The sequence below is a fragment of the Phoenix dactylifera genome, chromosome 9 (genome assembly GCF_009389715.1).
Source record: "Phoenix dactylifera cultivar Barhee BC4 chromosome 9, palm_55x_up_171113_PBpolish2nd_filt_p, whole genome shotgun sequence".
NCBI lineage: Eukaryota > Viridiplantae > Streptophyta > Magnoliopsida > Arecales > Arecaceae > Phoenix > Phoenix dactylifera.
Window position 1 is genome coordinate 10,203,172 of NC_052400.1, and position 18,100 is coordinate 10,221,271.

The following is an 18,100-nucleotide window of genomic DNA, read 5'->3' on the forward strand; positions in this document are numbered from 1 at the left end:
ATCCAGTCTATCACGGTGGCTGAGTCTCCCTCCAGGATGATACTCTCCGACCCCAGCCATCGGCTTGCGAAAGTGAGACTCTCCCAAGCTACCCGAAGCTTCGCCCTCGTAACTGACGACTCGTCGATACGTCGGCTTCCTGCAACAATTAGTTGTGAATCATGACTCCTGATCACAAAGTCCACTCCTGCTCTACCTTCCTCAATGGAGACACTTCCATCGAAATTCATGTTAAGATGACCGATCAGAAAGTGGGGGCACTCAAGGAACGAGGAACAACCCACGGTCCTTCGCACTTCATGCATTGCAAAGGAAAAGGAGCGTGCTTTAACTAATGATCACGGGATGCATGTCCGGTACAAAAAAATAAAACTCACATTAAATAAACTTGTCACGTGAAAGAGGGGAGCAAAAGGAGACTTTCACGAGCGTCATAAATGCTTTGCCCTAATCAAATCCGTCGGTCCTAGTTCCGCAAGACCATATTAATTTAGTTCCCCCTATTTCATACCATACCAACACCATACTCCAAAAAATTTATCAAATATCAGAATACCAAATAGATTCATATATCATGTATATCAATACTATATCAAATATTTACTAATATAAGTTCAGGTATCGAAATGGTAAACCTTAAATCCAATGCTACATAACTCAAGTCCCACTGGAAAAGTTGAACCTAATCTCAGAGGCAAAATAGTTCTAGAGAACCGAGCCAAAGTTAGGGATACAAGGAGAATTACAAGTGCAACTAAACGAAAAACGCATCGATCTATATCTTTTGCAGATAAAATAAATAATTGCAATTAGCTATCCAAACACTAAGATGCTAAGCGAGAAAATTTTTGTTAATTCTTATTTTGCTGCCCAATATTCAAGTGAAGTCCTTTGGAAGAATCACGAGACTGTTTCTTTTCTTTTTCGTCAATTTTTATTTTCTAATTTTATTGACTATACTCATACAAGATCAGTACGAGTCACCGTTGTATTAAAAAACAAAAAAAAAACAGAAAAGCAAATTCTTGCCGGGGTTTAGCATATGAATATGATACATCTAATAAAGCGTCTATAATGAAGGATGCCTCTAGACAAATGACAATGTTGAGCACTGACAAGAAAATTATAATTGTTGGTGTGCTCTTCAGCAGTTGTTGATGGGGCGACATGGAGAACTAGAAGCTAAAGCTATTTGGCCCACTTCATTGAAGCATAATTAAAAGCTCTACCAAGTAGCTTACAAGAAAAGATGATATAAAGCCTTGGACAGAGGGCAAAACTTTCCTTAATGGAGCCTTCATATCACCAAGGAAATGTTTTGTCCAACTTAACTGTCACCCACAACCTTCTGCAATGAGATCTAATTAAAGGTCCAGAAAACCTCTTAAGTTCTTGATACATGCCGAAAAATTGATCCAGCCCATTAATGATGCAATACAGAAGCATTTTATCAAGAATTGTTATTTCTTTATGAGAAAAAAAAAACTCCGAAGTGGAAGTCTTATATATTACCTAGTATTTGTTGTTAATCAAAAGTTCTGAATTCGGATAGAGTTTTATTTGGTTAGCTTCTTCCAAAAGGGAACATCAAAAGTACTCTTAAGATAAAGGCTTCAACTTAATTACAGTCTATGTCATTCTTCTACAGTGTAAATAGACTTAATACAGGGAGAAGAACAGAAGAATATAGTTTTTTTATACCTTTTTTTTGTTTTTGTTTAACAAAACTCTAACATTGCTCTCATTTCTTTCTCCATACAATTCAGTGGGAGAGAAGAGTACCAGACCTTCCTCTGATATACAAACAATCCTTAAGAGCAGCAAAGACTACTCACCTGAAAGGGCACTGAAGGAAGAGATGATTAATGCTCTCAGGTTTAGCTGCAGAAAGCAGACAAATTGGGTCCACTTGCCAAGCCAACCCTTCATCATCAAGACATCCTTGGTATGTAGGCAATTTTTTTGAGCCCTAAAGACTTCCAAAATGAAATTGATGCGAAAATGACACGCAAGGAATGTGGTCGATTAAATCCATAAGTATATTTTCAGTTATTTTCTTACCGTTTCAGGAGAGATGGTGATCGATAAAAAGTCGCCCAAATCAAATGCCATCCACCGTTCCACATCAACATCTTTCCTGCAATCATGCACCTTAATCAGACGATGATTGAATTTTGTATTTCATAAAGGCCATTATAGCAAGTATCACTTCCATTGCAGCATAAGCAATACATATTGATCTTCAACATTATAACTGCCTCTAGAATCAATTTTTATTCATTATATTCAAATACAAATAGTATTATGTAACATAAGCTATTCATAATAGCATTATTCTTCCATTATAGACACCATTATACGCAACATTGAATAATCTAAAAATATTACTTTTTTATTAAATAAAAGTCTCTTATAACATGCATTATTATGACCTACAATGGTTTCAAGCCATGGCAATTACGTAACCATAACAATGTCATTATTGCCATGAGCATAACCTATATCATAATCTATACATAAAGCAGTTTAATTACACTTGTAGGTTGGATCTAAACTAAGAAGAGAAGACAAGAAGGTGTGGGTTAAGAGGCAGCCACATAACCCTAGCCAAGTGGGGTGGAGGCCTGGGTCAGATGGATAGGCCTTAAAAGGGTGCTCCTCCCACCACCAATGCCCCTTAAAATTAGCAGCTCTCAATCCTAGTTTAGCCAAAAAAAATTTCTCAACGGCCTCCCCCAAAAAAATAGAACCCTGAAAACAAACAAAGACCAGGTTTCCACCGTCTGCGCGATCCAAGGTTGTGGGGTTCAAACAGCAAAGACCTCTTCTTCCTCCCCTCTTCCCTCTCCTCTCCTCTCTATCTGAAAACAAGAAGAACAAGGAGAGCTGATGTCTATTGCTCTGGGAGCTCCTTCAGGCTCCAAGGACATTGACCTTGCCACCCCGGAGATGGAGAAAGAAGAGAACGAGAACAAGAAGCTGCATGAGGAGGATGAGGAGGTGGAGAAAACCAATGGCGACGCAGATGAGAAGCTGAGCAGGAAATTCAGCTGCACTTCGGTCAGCTCGACCGACATCAACGACGACGACGCCGGCGATGAGGACGATGACGACGAGGATAAGAGAGCAGTGCAGCTGGGCCGCCAGGTCCCACTCAAGGAGCAGCTGGAGATGGATAAGGTGGTTTGGTGGCACACTTGGTGTTCTTAGATTTGGTTAAGAAAATGTGAAGATCAAGATTCATTGTTTCAATACTGGATCTATACCGGTGCTACATTAGCATTGTATCGGTACATACGATACAGAATCTTTTTGATGTATAGAATGTTGTTATACCTTCCATTTAAGGCACCGGTGCCGAGCCGGTACGGTACATCCCGTATCATTCGGTTTTAGCTGGGACGGCGAACCATGGTGGAGATATTGTTTTAAAATCTTTTCAATATATTGAATATCGGTACATCTCCCATACTAGATATCGGTACTGGACTGGTACGATACACTCCGTATCATCCAGTTTTGGCTGGTACGGCGAACCATGATAGAGATATTGTTTTTTAGATCCTTGTTGGCTGGCTAGGTCTCTTTCTAATAGTGGAAATGGGGAATGTGTTTGACAGGATGATGAAAGCTTGAGGAGGTGGAAAGAACAGCTGCTTGGCAGTGTTGATCTTACTGATGTTGGAGGTATTCCTTCTTGGAAATCATTTTTCTCATTTATTTAGTTCTTAATTATTTCTTCACTCTCCTTATATGCCAGTCTGATAAGTGAATGCGTTGAGTTTTTTTTTTTAGAGAATGATATTCCCGTCTTGATTTTAGAGAATGATATTCCATTGTTACATGGGACGGTTATTTAGAAATGATGAAATGTATACCTGTCTATTTAGGTATTTCATTAAGATTCTAATGTTTCTATCAAAAAAATAAATTAATAGTCTAATGTTTGAAGTATTTGATTTACCTTATAGTCCACTTATACCGTGGTTGCTAAATATAATTATTTTGGTGACTCCAATTCGTCTCCATTCTTGCATCTTTCTTTTGTAACTTTAATCTTCAACTAAGCCATGCTGAACCTTGGAAGCAATTATCTCCGAACTATGTTGTCTAACATTCTTGCTGACAACAAATATTTTGTTGCTCCTTTGATTTCACTGTTCGCTGGCTTCTTGGTTTCAAACTTACTTCTTTAAAAAAAAGGGGGCAGAAATACTATATAAAAGCTTTAATGCATCACAATGATTCAATAAGTTCATATATATTTTTATGTCTGGCAATGGAAAATGTAGTTTGTTTGACATGAGATATATTCAGTAAAACTTGTTCTGCTTCTTGTTATATATATCTTTTTTTTTTTTTCTGAAAAACTTTTCTCTGGGATCTTTACAGAGAATCCAGATCCAGAAGTAAAAATCCTAAACCTTACCATCCTAACTCCTGATCGTCCGAATCTTGCTTTACCAATTCCCTTCGTCCCTGATGCAAAGGGCTATGCATTTGCACTCAAAGATGGGAGCCGCTACCGTCTCAAGTTCTCTTTCACCGTCCTCAACAACATTGTCTCTGGACTCAGATACACAAACACAGTGTGGAAGACTGGAGTAAGAGGTATAATAGATTCTCTTTGTTTCTTCCGCTAGAACTAGAGCAAATACCTAAACTTGATTGAATTCATTAATTTTCTTAATAACTTTACCTTCCAATGTCTTCTTAAGTTCTTTTTTATATGCAGTGTTCATTAATTTCCCTGTTTAAGTAGTATGTCTAATCTTTTCACAGTGGAGAACAGAAAAGTAATGTTAGGGACTTTCAGTCCTCAGAAGGAACCTTACACATATGAATTGGAAGAAGAGACCACCCCTTCTGGTATATTTGCAAGGGGATCCTATTCTGCTAGGACAAAGGTAAATTGTAATACAAGTACCATTTTATATATATATATATATTTTCTAAAAATGCATAGATTATGATTTTGTGCCTCTCATTGCTCCAGTTTGTGGATGATGATGGGAAGGTATATCTGGACATGAGTTACTACTTCGAGATTAGAAGGGACTGGCCAGCGATTTCTTGAGCAAACTACTAATTTTACTGATATTGATTAAAGATGTTGTATGATTCCATCCACAAGTGAATTCAAATTGATCTTTTGTCTAGAAGGCTTAGGTGAGAGAATTTACTAGTTTTTTTGCATAATTGCAATTGGATGAATGGCAGACTTCACAAGAAAGTAAGCTGAGGGAGCAATGTACTGAACTATTATAGTCCCATGCTGGAATCTTCTCTCTTTCCCTCTCTCTCTCTCTCTCAACCTTTGATATAGAGATTCTTTTTGATAATTATTTTAATTCCTTACTCTCCTTGTCTTGTTTCAAGGATCTATTTGGTTGTTTTTCGAAATATTTTGGAAGGAAGCCTCAAGATAGGAATTTCACCTCCACCTTAATGCACCTTAAAGTTCCTAACTTTTACAATCTCAGAATCAAGGTCAGAGGAACCGGTACTAGACACCATACCGGTTCTCTAGCGGGACAACTCGATACAGGCCGTGCCGGGCCTATATCGAGAGAGGGCACAATATCATGGGAAAGAGAGCGAGTGGGGGAGAGAGGGTTGGAGGAGGGTGACGGATGCCGGAGGAGGATCGGCAGAGGCCGTGTTCAAAACAGGAGAACTAGCCGCGACCTATCTGTCGCGGCCTCCACCCCCCCGAGGGGGCTTCTGCCGGCTCCGCCGCCCTCCTCCGGCCCTCCCTTCTCTATCTTTTTCCTTCTTCTTCTCCGGCTCCGACAACAGGTCTTGTTTTCATTGTTGGAACCCAACTGGTGAGCCACCAGTACGGCTCGAATTTGCTGGAACTGCCCGATTTAGGATGGTTCCATTGGAGCTGCCCGATTTAGGACGGTTCCACCGACCTTGCTTTGAATTTTGTTTTTTACTAGCATTGCAAGTTCTGATATGCCTCCTGAGGCATATAAGATTCTCTAATATGCATCGTAACCGGCTTATCTCCCTCAGGTGTTGATTACATGCTGTATATCTAAATACCTGAAGATAAATCCTTGCAAGAGGAATTGATCATGCTAAAGTGTATCCATAAGCAGGTAGTAGTAAGGAAACTATTGAATCCATTGCGTTGCACCTCAATTAAAACCTTGCCCATGCTCCTCCAGCTTCCTGCCTTGTCAACCAAGTATCTTTTACATTTCACTGATCAAAGCAGGAGACAAATAGACTTGAATATCATAAGGCAAATCAACTTTATTTTCTTAAGAAAAGGCACAATGAACCTACCTTCCTCTGAAAAACAAAAAACCTTCACCAAATTACTCCTACCTTCACTACTGAAATCCCTAACATCCCACGAGAAAACTAAGATCTTGATACATAGAACAGAAGCATCCCAAACCAAAAACAAGCTACAAAAACCTAAAAATCCATAACAGGTCCCAGGTATTTGGGTTTGTAATCAACCATTTGTATCTCTGATGATACAAATTTCTTAGACCTCATGGAACCAAAATATCACAAGCTTGGTTGCAAGACTCCAGCACTATAGCCATACCATATCACCTTGACTCCCATCCATAGTATTAAAAGCACCAGCTTGATCTGCCTCTATTCCTCGCTCTTCCTGTTATCATGTGATGTCTGCTTTGTCTGTGACCACAAGAAATGTTCCTGTAAAGGTCAGTTGTGGTCGAAGCAAAAAGTCTTGACCAAAAAACTTCACTTCTAGTTGAGATTACTAATTTGAATAGGGTTGCATGTTTTCACACCAAGGGACATATGCAGTGTCACATTCCCTGAGATACTGAGGAAGCAGGACGATAACTAGAGAAACTTTGGTAAAGAAACAACTTCAATTGTAATTAGGCAACAATTTTAGTCAGTATTTACAATCAACTATTTTCGTTTGATTGGGCACTTCATGTACCCATCACTGTCCTACCAAACCATGAGAACCTACAAAAACTGCTCCCAATCTAAATCTGAGACTAAGTCATGACAATGTCCAACGCATCCTGTTATCTCAAACATTTAAAAAAACAGGTAGAAAGAAGAAAAGGAAACAATAGATATTAGTAGTTCAAGTAGATTGTCAGCTGTCTGTGGTTACTGCACACCTATCTGCTTCCATTATCATCTGTTGAGGACTCAGATGCAGAATCATCTAGAGTAGAGTTTGAGATAGTTTCAGATGCACTTCCATTTTGACCATCCAAATCCACAGATCCGTCTTCAGTTGGCCTTTTCAAGTGCCAGTACATTATGCTTGCTGTCAGTGTAAGCATCATCTTTTGATTCACCTGACAAAGTATATCATGAAGGATCATACAAAAGAATACAGGAAACAGCAACTCAGGGAATATGGCACCTTCAAAAGTAACTCATTTTCAATTCTTTAATTTCAATTGACCAATTACCTCTACTACATCTTCCGGCAGCAAAAATATGGAGCAACCGAGCTTCCTTGCTACTGAGATTATATAAGAGGCATTCATCTTTTTCTCTTCATCTGCACATTGCTTCCAATTGTTAACCCATTAATTTTCAGCTATACTAAGAATGTGATGAACACCTAGCACTAACATAAAGTCAACTAAAGGGGCAACAGTAAGTCCACTTTTCCAAAAGTCTAATTTCAAAGGAAAACTACTCTATCAGTGCTCAACAACTAGACAGATACAGGAATCAGAGCAAATCACATCACAGCTTAGATAGAATAGGAATTTTCTCATAATAAATTCATAGGAGATGATATATGAAAAGAACTCTAGCAGCAATAATAGCATATCTGGGTTCTTTCTGGGAAGGAAATCATATGTATATATTTGGAATTTAATAGTTTTTTCTATACGTCTAAATGAAGTCATGATTATACTAACTGTTACTCATCTCAGATGTTACTAATCATGATTGTCTTTCCAGATCAATGAAGGAAAACTTCGGACGTAATTATAACTTGGGTCTTGATTGCTAAAAGCAAGAAGAAAGAAACACATCAACAATGTAAACATAAAAATCTAACTCTGGAGGATCTAAAGATGATATGGGCTGGATCAAAGGACATGTTTACTGACATCAGATGAAGAGCAATAATCTCTCTACAGTAAAATCCATGATATGGGCATGTTTCGTTTCTTGTTCAGATACATCCTTTGTGATATTGTGCTAGAAAGCCAACAATGACAATGCACATGAGTAGCCAAATACAAACATATGCAATTGAAGGCAATAAGAATCCTCTTTAGTCATAGTATGTCCATTCTTAAATATCCACACAGATATGAACGTGAGCCCATACATGTTAATTCATGGCCACAGATAAGCAAGGAAATAGCTTGAAACAGACATATGTCAGATGGTTCAGTTTAACAGTCCAGAGATGTCTAATCACTATCCCATGGATGTGACAAATCTGGAGAACATGCTCTTTGTCTTGTATCCAGGAAAGTGCATGGTGTTCTTGGGTCAGACACATGGTCCAAATATGAAGGCATTGTATGAGGGCTTAAATATATCCACAACATTAACTTATTACAAAAAGTGCCCTCATTTACTCATATGTATGTAGTTTATCTTTTCACATAGGAACATTTGTAGGTTGTTATAGGAAGAACAGAATAATCTGATAAACAAGATGATATTATGGTATCAAGTAATTGTAAATAAATTGAAATAAAGTATCTCTTGATGAAAAACCTACATTTTCAGGTGCAACAAAAGAAAATGGAACAGCTTAAACAGCATTGTGGATGTCAGAGTTTACCATTTTCTCCATGAGTAACAAGGCTCCAGTTCACAACTCGAGGTTCCACAGCACTAAGCAAGTCAAGGAAGAAAAAGCCACTTGAAAGAGTTTTATCCTGTATACATGGAAAAACCATGTTGCATTATCAAAGTTTTCCATAAGCAATTGTTTTTTTTCTTATTGGCAACAAAGCAAAAAAAGTTAAAGGCTAAAGAATGTAGAACCATGGCTAGTTGAGAGAGCATCTTCAATATTAACAGTATGATAGAATATGTACTTTTTTAAAAAAAAATTCTTGGTATTGTGTATTTCCTAAATAGGTCTACAGGTCACAACAGCAAATGTTATGGTTAATACTTTGACGGAATCATGTAATAGACCATCTTTGCAAAAATGAAATGTAGAAACATCATTACCTTAAAACTCTCCATACGAGAGTGCCTTCCTGAACTCTTTACTTTATCATTAGCCCAGTTCAATATATCTATATCTTTTATCTCCTTCTCATGAGAATGCAATCTCAAATTCTTTAAAAGTTGGAGGATATTGTACCGCATTAATTGCCATAAAAAAGCTGAAAAAAGACCAAGATTTATCTGAACAGCAGAAGTTTGCATTGATAATTTATGCTTAAGTTGCAAATACACCACTACAGAGAGCTCAACGCTAAAAGTCAAGTATCCCAGATGTAATTGGAAAAATAAAAAAAATGCAGATGGCTTTGGAGTCATTTTAAACTCACCCAAAATGAGTTTCTTATTTCCTTGAACAATATCATTCCCAGCAACATTAACCAGTGAAAATTTTAATTGTTTCCCTATTTTCACAACTTGATTGCAATTTTCTACTTTTCTGAATGGCATTTTAATTGGTGGCTTGTTTGCAACCTTCCAACAGACTACTCCTGGAGCTACCTTGTCAATGGATTCTAGAAGGACCCATCTGCAAAATCACAGAAATATTTCTCAGCCTAAATATCAAATAGCAAGGAAAAAACAGGAAATACGAACAGCTTACCCATTTCTAAGATCTTCAAAAACATTATTGATGTATGTTGAGATTCCAAGGCTATTTATCCATAATCGGAATGCTCTTTCTTCCCTGGAAACTTGTATATCGTCAGACATTACTTCTAAAAATGAGATTTGTTTCATCTGTGATGATAACCCATTCCTACAGCCAACAAGTAAATATTCCTCAGTACCCACACATGTAAGTATATGCATATCTATACGTCTCACAGAAACCATGAAAGTAAGCATCAACAGGCAGGGCATGCTATGTACCATGCCATTGCCTTACTAGCCCAATCAGCAAGGTATCAGCTGTATGCCTGTACCTGGCAATTGGCGCAAGGTATCAGCTGTATGCCTGTACCTGGCAATTGGCATGCTGCCATGCCAGTGCATGCCAAGCACTGGCATAAAGCTGCAAAGCACGGTAAGTTCAATCCTTTTTTAAGTAGTAAGCAATTGATTATTGTGGCCACGAGAAATAGGAAATGTTTAGAGAAAAGAATAATAAAGATTGTTAAAAATTTATTTTAATTGAAAGAAAGGTCTTGACCAGGTTTGCCCCTCTTTCTCTCTGTCTAATCTTTTCTTCTATATCCTCCTTCTCATGCCTTACTCTCTAAAATTATATCGTCAGATGCCACTCCTTTGAATGCCTATTCAAGTTTAGATACTATGGGTTTCTGATTCAATGAACTAATGCTCATTTTCTGATATCCTATTTTCAATTATGCAATGATCCTATCCGAAAATCCATTAAATCGGCTGACTTTGCAGAAATCGGCCCAAGACATCTGCAATACTTACAAGTCCACTAGGGATCTTTACGAATCATCCAATCAACCTGAGCTCCCCTACATCGGACTTAACCTCCACTATACAGATAAAATAGAATTTTTGACCCTTATAATTTTTATAATGGTCAAAATTGCCTTTTCCAGTCTTGTTCTATATAATGGAAAAGCAATGTAATTTGTTGACATAAGCCCAAGCTTTTTCCTAACCCTCAGGTACAATATGCATATGTAGGTCCTTCCCAATTGTCCTGAATAACTCGTATTATAGTATGAACTCCCAATATAATATTGCTCAATTATACATACAATACTTTCAAGAAGAAAACAAAAAACCTACAAAACCATTGCAAAAATATTATTACAAATTTCAAATCAGGGTCTTCACAGAAATTTGTATGTATGTACACATGGTTGATCTTCAAATAGAAGCATGTATATCAAGTCTAGGCAACTGCCTGAAATACATGCCACTCTTCCCTGATGAAGGTGGCTGGTCAAGGACTATTCTTTTAAACAATACCTGTAATCAACATATTAGCTCAAAAGATTGAAAGAGCTCAGAAATTCACCATGATCCTCACCTTTTCTGAAAAATATGTGCAACGAAAGCAAGATTAAGATTTGGTGAACCTTCAACGATGTCTTTTGGGGTCAGATATCTTTTGCAACCCATCTTATCTGCATGTTCAAGAACTAATTTTGCTCTTTGTAGAGGATCTTTCACTGTCATTGCTGATGGCTTACTACTGTGTTCAGGTGCTAGAACATTCAGTAAACAAGCATAGGCCTCTCCATCCTGCAGTAGCAACAGATATCAAAACTTATGAATGAGCCACAGGTTTTTCTGTTTAGAAAGATTATACAATGGATGCAGTCGACTGTATATTTTTCAATTACTGAAATGTACAATCCCACCAAAGAATACATATTTCTGAAATTCCACACTGAAAAAATATCACAGATATATCTGGACATGAAACAGGACTTTTAATATATCAGAGTCGCATAAAGATAGTCTAAACATGTTTAGAGAAAAAAAGAGGGACATTTTTTTGGTAGATGAAACAAAAGGAGATTTAGGTTATGTTTTCAATACTACACCCAGTACACTTCTAACTTAGGTTGACGATGGGCCTCACAAAATTCATGGGAAGATGGGAAGCCCACAAGTCAAGCTAAAAGAAAACATGACAGCCTAATGCTATCTAAAACCTGGTAGAAACTACTGACTGACAAAGTAGGCTGCCTGCCCACTAGGCAAATGCCAAGATGGAATAATGTCTGACAAAAAAGGGTATCAGGATAATATCTGACAAAAAAGGGTATCAGAATAATGTCTGATGAAAAAGGCTATTGGCCCCCTCATGTTTAAATCTTCTGCTACCTGCAAATGGATCTCCAGCAATTTATGCGTCTCTAACAACATATTAGCACCCAAGTATTTCTAAACCTCCAATTACATCAAATATTCTATCTTTGGTTTGAAAACTTTCCCTTCTATAACTACTTGATGTATCAGTAAAAACTTCCAAAACTGTTGATTCTTTTATTTAAGTGCTATTTGATATGGGTTCAAGTATTTCCTAGCTATTTAAAAACTCGAGCGTTTAGATAGATGGCCCCAAGAGCATATAAGCACTACAAGAGTCCTTAACATATCCGATATGGGGCTATCATTCCTCAACACCCCCTCTCATGTGTAGAGCTCAATGGACGGAACATGGAACAAGGGGTGACACATGGATTAATAAGTGGAAGCATGGAGGTTTCGATAAGCAAGAAGGATTGGTGGGCTCTGATACCATGTCAAGATCCTATCTAAAAACCCAAAAATTTAGATGGATGGGTCCAAGAGTATATAAGCACCATGGGAGTCCTTAACCTATCCCATATGGGACTATTATTCCTCAACGGGCTCTGATACCATATCAATATTCTATCTAAAAACCTAGGTGTTTAGATGGATGGGTCCAAGAGTATATAAGCACCTCAAGAGTAAACCTATCCGACGTGGGACTATTATTCCTCAACATATAGAAAAGGAGTGACCTTTATGATGGATCGGTCAAGGAATAATAATCCCATATTGGATAGGTTAAAGACTCTTGTGGTGCTTATATACTCTTGGACCCATCCATTTAAATGTCCGGATTTTTAGATAGGATCTTAACATGGTATCAGAGCCCACCAATCCTTTTTGACTACTGAAACCTCCACACTCTCACTTACTAATGCACGTGTCGCCCCTTGTTCCAAGTTCCATCCCTCGGGCTCTATATGTGAGAGGAGGTGTTGAGGAATAATAATCCCACATCGGATAGGTTAAGAACTCTTATGATGCTCATATACTCTGGGGCCCATCCATCTAAATGCCCGGATTTTTAGATAGAATTTTAACAGATAGAATTGGGGGCAACCTAGTTAGACAAGTATCAATTATGGAAGTCCCAAAATGACAATCTATACTATCAAATATGAAATATCTCTGAAATTCCATCTTAAAATTTATAGCATTAATACAATTAGTGTTCTAAAAATATTGTAGGTATTTAAATTAAAAATCCAAAACATTGACCATAATCTAGGCATCTTAAATCAAATACAAGCCAAAACTCAACTATTTTGGATGTTTCTAACCATTAAACAAAAATAAAACATTGTATTGCCACTAAAACTAACAATTAGGAGAATTGGATAGCAAGGAGACCTCGGAAACACACAATTTTTTAGCTTCTAAGCATTCTAAACATCGCACAGCATGCTCAATGTTGTAGATTTCATTTTGGAACCTCCAGCACTGAATTTGATTGAAATAGGAGAAACACATCTGCAAGCTCAGACATATGCATGTAGCATTTATGGGCATATCTGTTCATAAGCATACGTTTTTTGTGCCATTTAAATGGTCAATTCATGATCTATAGCATCTAAAAGGGTTAAAACCATAAAATATTTCGTTGGTTCTTACCCATGTACCAATCAGTCACAGAATACATTATTTTGGGACCATGTGCGCTTTTAGATGTTTCAAGTATGATTAACAGTTGCAGGACTGTTTAGTTCTAACTCTTTAGTTGATAACTAGTAACACATTAAAAGCTATGTAGGAACAACCTAAATTATATTGGCTGAAGTTAAGAATTTATTTACCAAAAAATCTATGAATTGAAAACTAAATATACTTTTGGCAGCGAAGACAAATTAATTTAATAGTAAATATATGCTTTACAGATTTACTGAACAAAATTCATGAAAAGTTGGTAGGTTGATGTTCCCCAATTTTTTTCAGATAGTTCTGTTGCTGATTAAAAATAAACTATATATCATACAACATCTTGAAAAAAATAAAAAGGATTACTAGGTTTTGAAATTCAAAGTTGAAATACGCAAAATATATTAAAAATTATTTAACTTTAAATTAAAAGTCACATGGGCCTACCTTTACATCTGATGAGAAATTCGTTATCAGTCTCTTAAAGCTACTTTTCTTCAGCTGAAAGTTCATCCATCTAAGTAGTATCTTCTCTGGTGGTAGACTCATCAGCTCCTCAACGTCCTGTAAAACCACAATAATTCAAGGCACTTGATGCAAAATTTTTTAAACTTAACTCTGAAAGCCAATCAAAATTTCTGAAAGGAAATTATTATTGTGAATAAGATATTGTGACACACCTTGCTGTCATCAACCAATTCTACTAATTCAGGAGTTTTCTTCAGGTTAACATCCGCCAAAAGTTGTATCTGTAGTGGCATTATGATAAACACATGGTAATTTTTTTTTTCCCCTAAAATAATATGATATTGAAAGAAAATCTCAAGAGCCGTACGGTTGCTGCTTTTCTAATATATAATTATGTTAATCTGTTTATTTAACAAGACAGCAATTTGAGACTGTAAATACAAGTATTGCCTTTTGGAATTTTGCATATTCAAGACACAATTAAAGTCATTCAGAGATCACCAGAACATACCTTAATAATTTGAGATATCAATCCAAGAACCAGATGAGGCTGCAAGTGTATATGAGTGGTAAGTAAATATGGACAGAAACAAGTCTCAGAAAAGATCTACCACAAGTCTACAACTGAAAAGACAGTCTCTTTAAGCATTTGTCTAGAAGAGCATGGAGACCCATAATCAAAAGAATTTCACTAAAGATCATTACATCTATGTACAATATAGTCCAACTTGATTACAATATTATGAGAAAAACAGGATCTAACGATCATCATTTCAACAAGAGATCATAAAGCATCTACAGGACAGAAACTAAATGTAGTGAATCCAGAGCATTAGCATGGAGCATATTGATATACACAAGGTAAGTCAATTTCAATATTGACAGAACTGTCAGAGGTCAGATCATCTAATACCAGGTCTTGATATATATGGGTCAGAAAGACTAGGAGATCAAATTGCATCCAACAGTCATCATTTAGGTTACAACCTCAGTCCATCCCTTTTCTCTCTCAAAAAAAAAAAAAATCAGTCCATCCCAAATCTAGAAAAGGCCAAACAAAGCTAAACAGTGATCACACTGTAGGAGTTACATGGAATAAATGCTTCAAAACCTGAAATCTTTATTATAAGACTTATGACTTTATTTGGAGCTAAAACCCATGTGGAGTTAGCATTGGAGTTTGAGATGAAACTAGAATAATAAATGGGAATTTTAAACCTGAAACAAGTTAAAAGTTGCATCCTTTTATACTTTTGTTGTTTCAAAATAAAGATGAAACAATTTAGTTTGCCCTTACTTTAGTCTATAAAAGAAGACTACGGAAATAAATGAGAGAGAAGTTGAGTTCTCCTCCTCCTAAGGCGGCAGACTTGGTTTGTAGTAGCCCCTGGTAAACTAAAGTCCAGCCTCAGATGTGTTCAGGTTTGGCAACACACCTGACCCTCATACACCACCAACCTATTTTAGTTCCAACTAGCCATGACAAAATGGTCTTACCCTTCAGACGTTCCAGGGTTCATGTTTTGTGATATTTGTACTCTAAGCATTTAAGCCTATCTGTCTACAAGACAATTTCAGGTACATTCATGTGCACATGCATGCATTTGTCTAAGAGAGAGTGCACAAGGAATGCCAGACAAGGTGGCCCACCTCCCTCAGACATTAAAGGAAATGCATATAAGATGAAAAATTATTAATAACAAACAATATAATTGGACTAAGGAGGTCACATGCTACATGTACTCAACCAAAGCTTTTCAACAAACAATACAGCTGAACCATGTATAAATTAAGATTCAAAATACCAACACCACTCAGTAAAAACACAGGAAATTTTATTTAAATGTTATTGATAGCTGAGAGGCACAATGCCAACTGCTTCAGCTGCACATAAAAGTTTAAAAGGTCTTTCTGGAAGCCAAATCAAGTATCTTTTTGAGTAACAAAAATTGCCCTTGAGAAGTTGAGGATAGTTCTTCTGTTTCATGATAGAATCTCTCAAGAAATGAGCAACGCACCCACTCTTTCAACTGCAATCATTTCAACAACAAGAAAAAATGCAAACAAGCCAACTTGTTCTCATCAAAAGCAAAGCCCAAGTTCAGCATTTCATTTGGAAAAAAAAAAACTAGATCAACAAGCATGTCATAAATAGCTCAGAATCTCAAAATCTTATAGACAACCAGTGCACACAAATAGAGTTTGCATGCATATCAAGAATATTCTAACCCCTAGGCTACAGCATGATAACATCTACATCATCCACAGACATACCCTCAAGAATGACAAAGGAGGCTCTCATCTACATGCAAATATGGAAACAGAAGAAAGCAAACATATCAAAAATAAAGATGCAAAATTATCAAGTAAGCCAGATTAGACTAATTTACAAGAAACAATTTACAAAAACAAAATCAAATCAAACCAATAACTCCCAGAATGATACTCACAAGCTCTAAAGCACATTCAAATCAAGATAGAAGACATATGAATCTTCATTCTCCTAAAATATTTTATATAACGATTCTCAAAAGAAACATTAGCTGTTCCACCAACACTACCCAATAAGAAACAGGTATACTCACCCTCCCCTCAGCAAGGTCCTGTGTCCCAATATTGACCACGGTACATCCAATGGCCTTGGCCGAGTTGAGGCACAGGGTATGGTTCTCGTTCTTCTCCCACGGGTTCAGCACCCTCTTCGTATTGATCGCCCGCTCATCGATGGTCCCAGGGACAGCCACATTAATGAGTTTACTTCACAAACACACAGTACCAGTCCTAAGCTCCACACTCTGCTCATCAAATTTCAACCCAAAAGGCAAAAGGTAAAGCAGCAGTCTCTCACCATAGAAGCACACCATCCTTGGATTTCTCAAAGAGATCATCCGTCATTGGATCGATCGGGAGATACTTCCTCAAAGACCCATCTCCTTCCAGAAAGCTATTGATGTGAGCAACGTAGGCAGCCTTCTCCGACTCACTGATCGTATGAAGCAGAGTGGTGGTGGCGGCCTTGAGGAACGCCGACGACGACGAGCTCCTCGCCCCAATCTGGCCTTGCATCTTCAAATAAACCTTCAAAACAATCCCCAGAAGCACAAATTACCGAACACAGAAACAAGTCTTCCAGCAGAGGAAGAGAGAAAGAACGGGCGGTGCCGAACCCGAAGAAAGAGCTCGAAGTCGACATTGTCGTCGAGGTTGGGGAAGGATTCTTTAAGGAAAGAGGTCTTCTGGGTCTCCGTGAGGCCATCGCCGCCGATCTTTAGCTCCGACATCGCGCCGGCCAGGTCGCGGAGCTTCATACTGCCGCCGGAGCCATGATCCCTCATGGAGAGGAACTGCGCGGTATCGTCCCATGAGAAGAATGTGGTTAATGATCGAAATAGAGGAAGACGAACGGAGCGGGGGAGGTTGGTTTATTGGTTACCCGGGATCTGAGGGAGCGGAGCTCGACCTGCGTGAACTGGTTCTGGAGCCACGGATCGGAGACCAAAACTCCCACAAAACCAGCCATTCTTTAGCTTCTGGAGCCACGGTCCTTCTCCTTTCTTGATCCCTTCCCTCTTCGATGAAGCAATGCAAACAGAGAGACGGAAGACGGGAGTTAGAGAGAGAGTGGGGTTGGTCGCAGCTCAGAGGGAAGCCGAGCTTGTAGTTGGAGCAGAGATAAAAGAGAGGAGCGTAACGGAAAGTATCACAGACGCGTAGAGGGTGAGGCTCGTGAGAATTTAAAATGAAAGCCGTTGCTATTAGTTGTGGGGATAGGGACAGCTAGTAGCTTAACTAAACTAAGATTTGAATCCTCTTTACTGTTTTATTTATTAGATAACTATGAAGCAGGATTAGTATATATCCATGCTAAATGAATGCTAATTCTGGTAACAATCCATTGGCTTAGACTTTGGAGTGCAAAAGGAATTGTAGCCAGCTGTCCTAATGAGGATAATGGAATTTGGGTAGATGATGGGCATGGGATTGATATCAATTGGGTATCTCCCAGTGGTTTGGTTTAGTTTCCAAGTACTTTTCATGTGCCATATGCTACAAAGAGAGCTAAGTGATGTCA

The 18,100-nt window shown here is 37.8% G+C and overlaps 2 protein-coding genes across 2 annotated transcripts; one reads left to right on the forward strand and one right to left on the reverse strand.

The window, feature by feature from the left end:
• Positions 1 to 2,501: 2,501 nt before the first annotated feature.
• On the forward strand, positions 2,502 to 5,351 carry LOC103705730 (rho GDP-dissociation inhibitor 1-like). Its single transcript, XM_008789563.3, has 5 exons — positions 2,502 to 3,180; positions 3,621 to 3,687; positions 4,393 to 4,611; positions 4,783 to 4,907; positions 4,997 to 5,351. The coding sequence occupies exons 1-5, from the start codon at positions 2,890 to 2,892 to the stop codon at positions 5,075 to 5,077; spliced, it is 783 nt and encodes a 260-aa protein (XP_008787785.1). The 5' UTR covers positions 2,502 to 2,889; the 3' UTR covers positions 5,078 to 5,351.
• Positions 5,352 to 6,847: 1,496 nt separating this feature from the next.
• On the reverse strand, positions 6,848 to 17,743 carry LOC103705729 (fimbrin-2-like). Its single transcript, XM_008789562.3, has 14 exons — positions 17,462 to 17,743; positions 17,196 to 17,372; positions 16,877 to 17,106; positions 16,614 to 16,785; positions 14,540 to 14,578; positions 14,241 to 14,309; positions 14,008 to 14,124; positions 11,150 to 11,364; positions 9,776 to 9,931; positions 9,501 to 9,700; positions 9,175 to 9,332; positions 8,777 to 8,873; positions 7,431 to 7,522; positions 6,848 to 7,313 (listed from the first exon to the last, which is right to left on the reverse strand). The coding sequence occupies exons 1-14, from the start codon at positions 17,546 to 17,548 to the stop codon at positions 7,131 to 7,133; spliced, it is 1,992 nt and encodes a 663-aa protein (XP_008787784.1). The 5' UTR covers positions 17,549 to 17,743; the 3' UTR covers positions 6,848 to 7,130.
• Between the last annotated feature and the right edge of the window lie 357 nt (positions 17,744 to 18,100).

What these genes read in the sequence shown, in the direction of transcription:
- LOC103705729 (XM_008789562.3), bottom strand. Translation starts at nt 17,548, where the DNA reads ATGGCTGGTTTTGTGGGAGTTTTGGTCTCCGATCCGTGGCTCCAGAAC. An exon ending in ACTTCGAGCTCTTTCTTCGG is followed by an intron (nt 17,107 to 17,195) that starts GTTCGGCACCGC and finishes ATTGTTTTGAAG; the next exon opens with GTTTATTTGAAGATGCAAGG. An exon ending in TGATATCTCAAATTATTAAG is followed by an intron (nt 14,310 to 14,539) that starts GTATGTTCTGGT and finishes ATGCCACTACAG; the next exon opens with ATACAACTTTTGGCGGATGT.
- LOC103705730 (XM_008789563.3), top strand. Translation starts at nt 2,890, where the DNA reads ATGTCTATTGCTCTGGGAGCTCCTTCAGGCTCCAAGGACATTGACCTT. An exon ending in TGATCTTACTGATGTTGGAG is followed by an intron (nt 3,688 to 4,392) that starts GTATTCCTTCTT and finishes GGATCTTTACAG; the next exon opens with AGAATCCAGATCCAGAAGTA. An exon ending in CCTATTCTGCTAGGACAAAG is followed by an intron (nt 4,908 to 4,996) that starts GTAAATTGTAAT and finishes TCATTGCTCCAG; the next exon opens with TTTGTGGATGATGATGGGAA.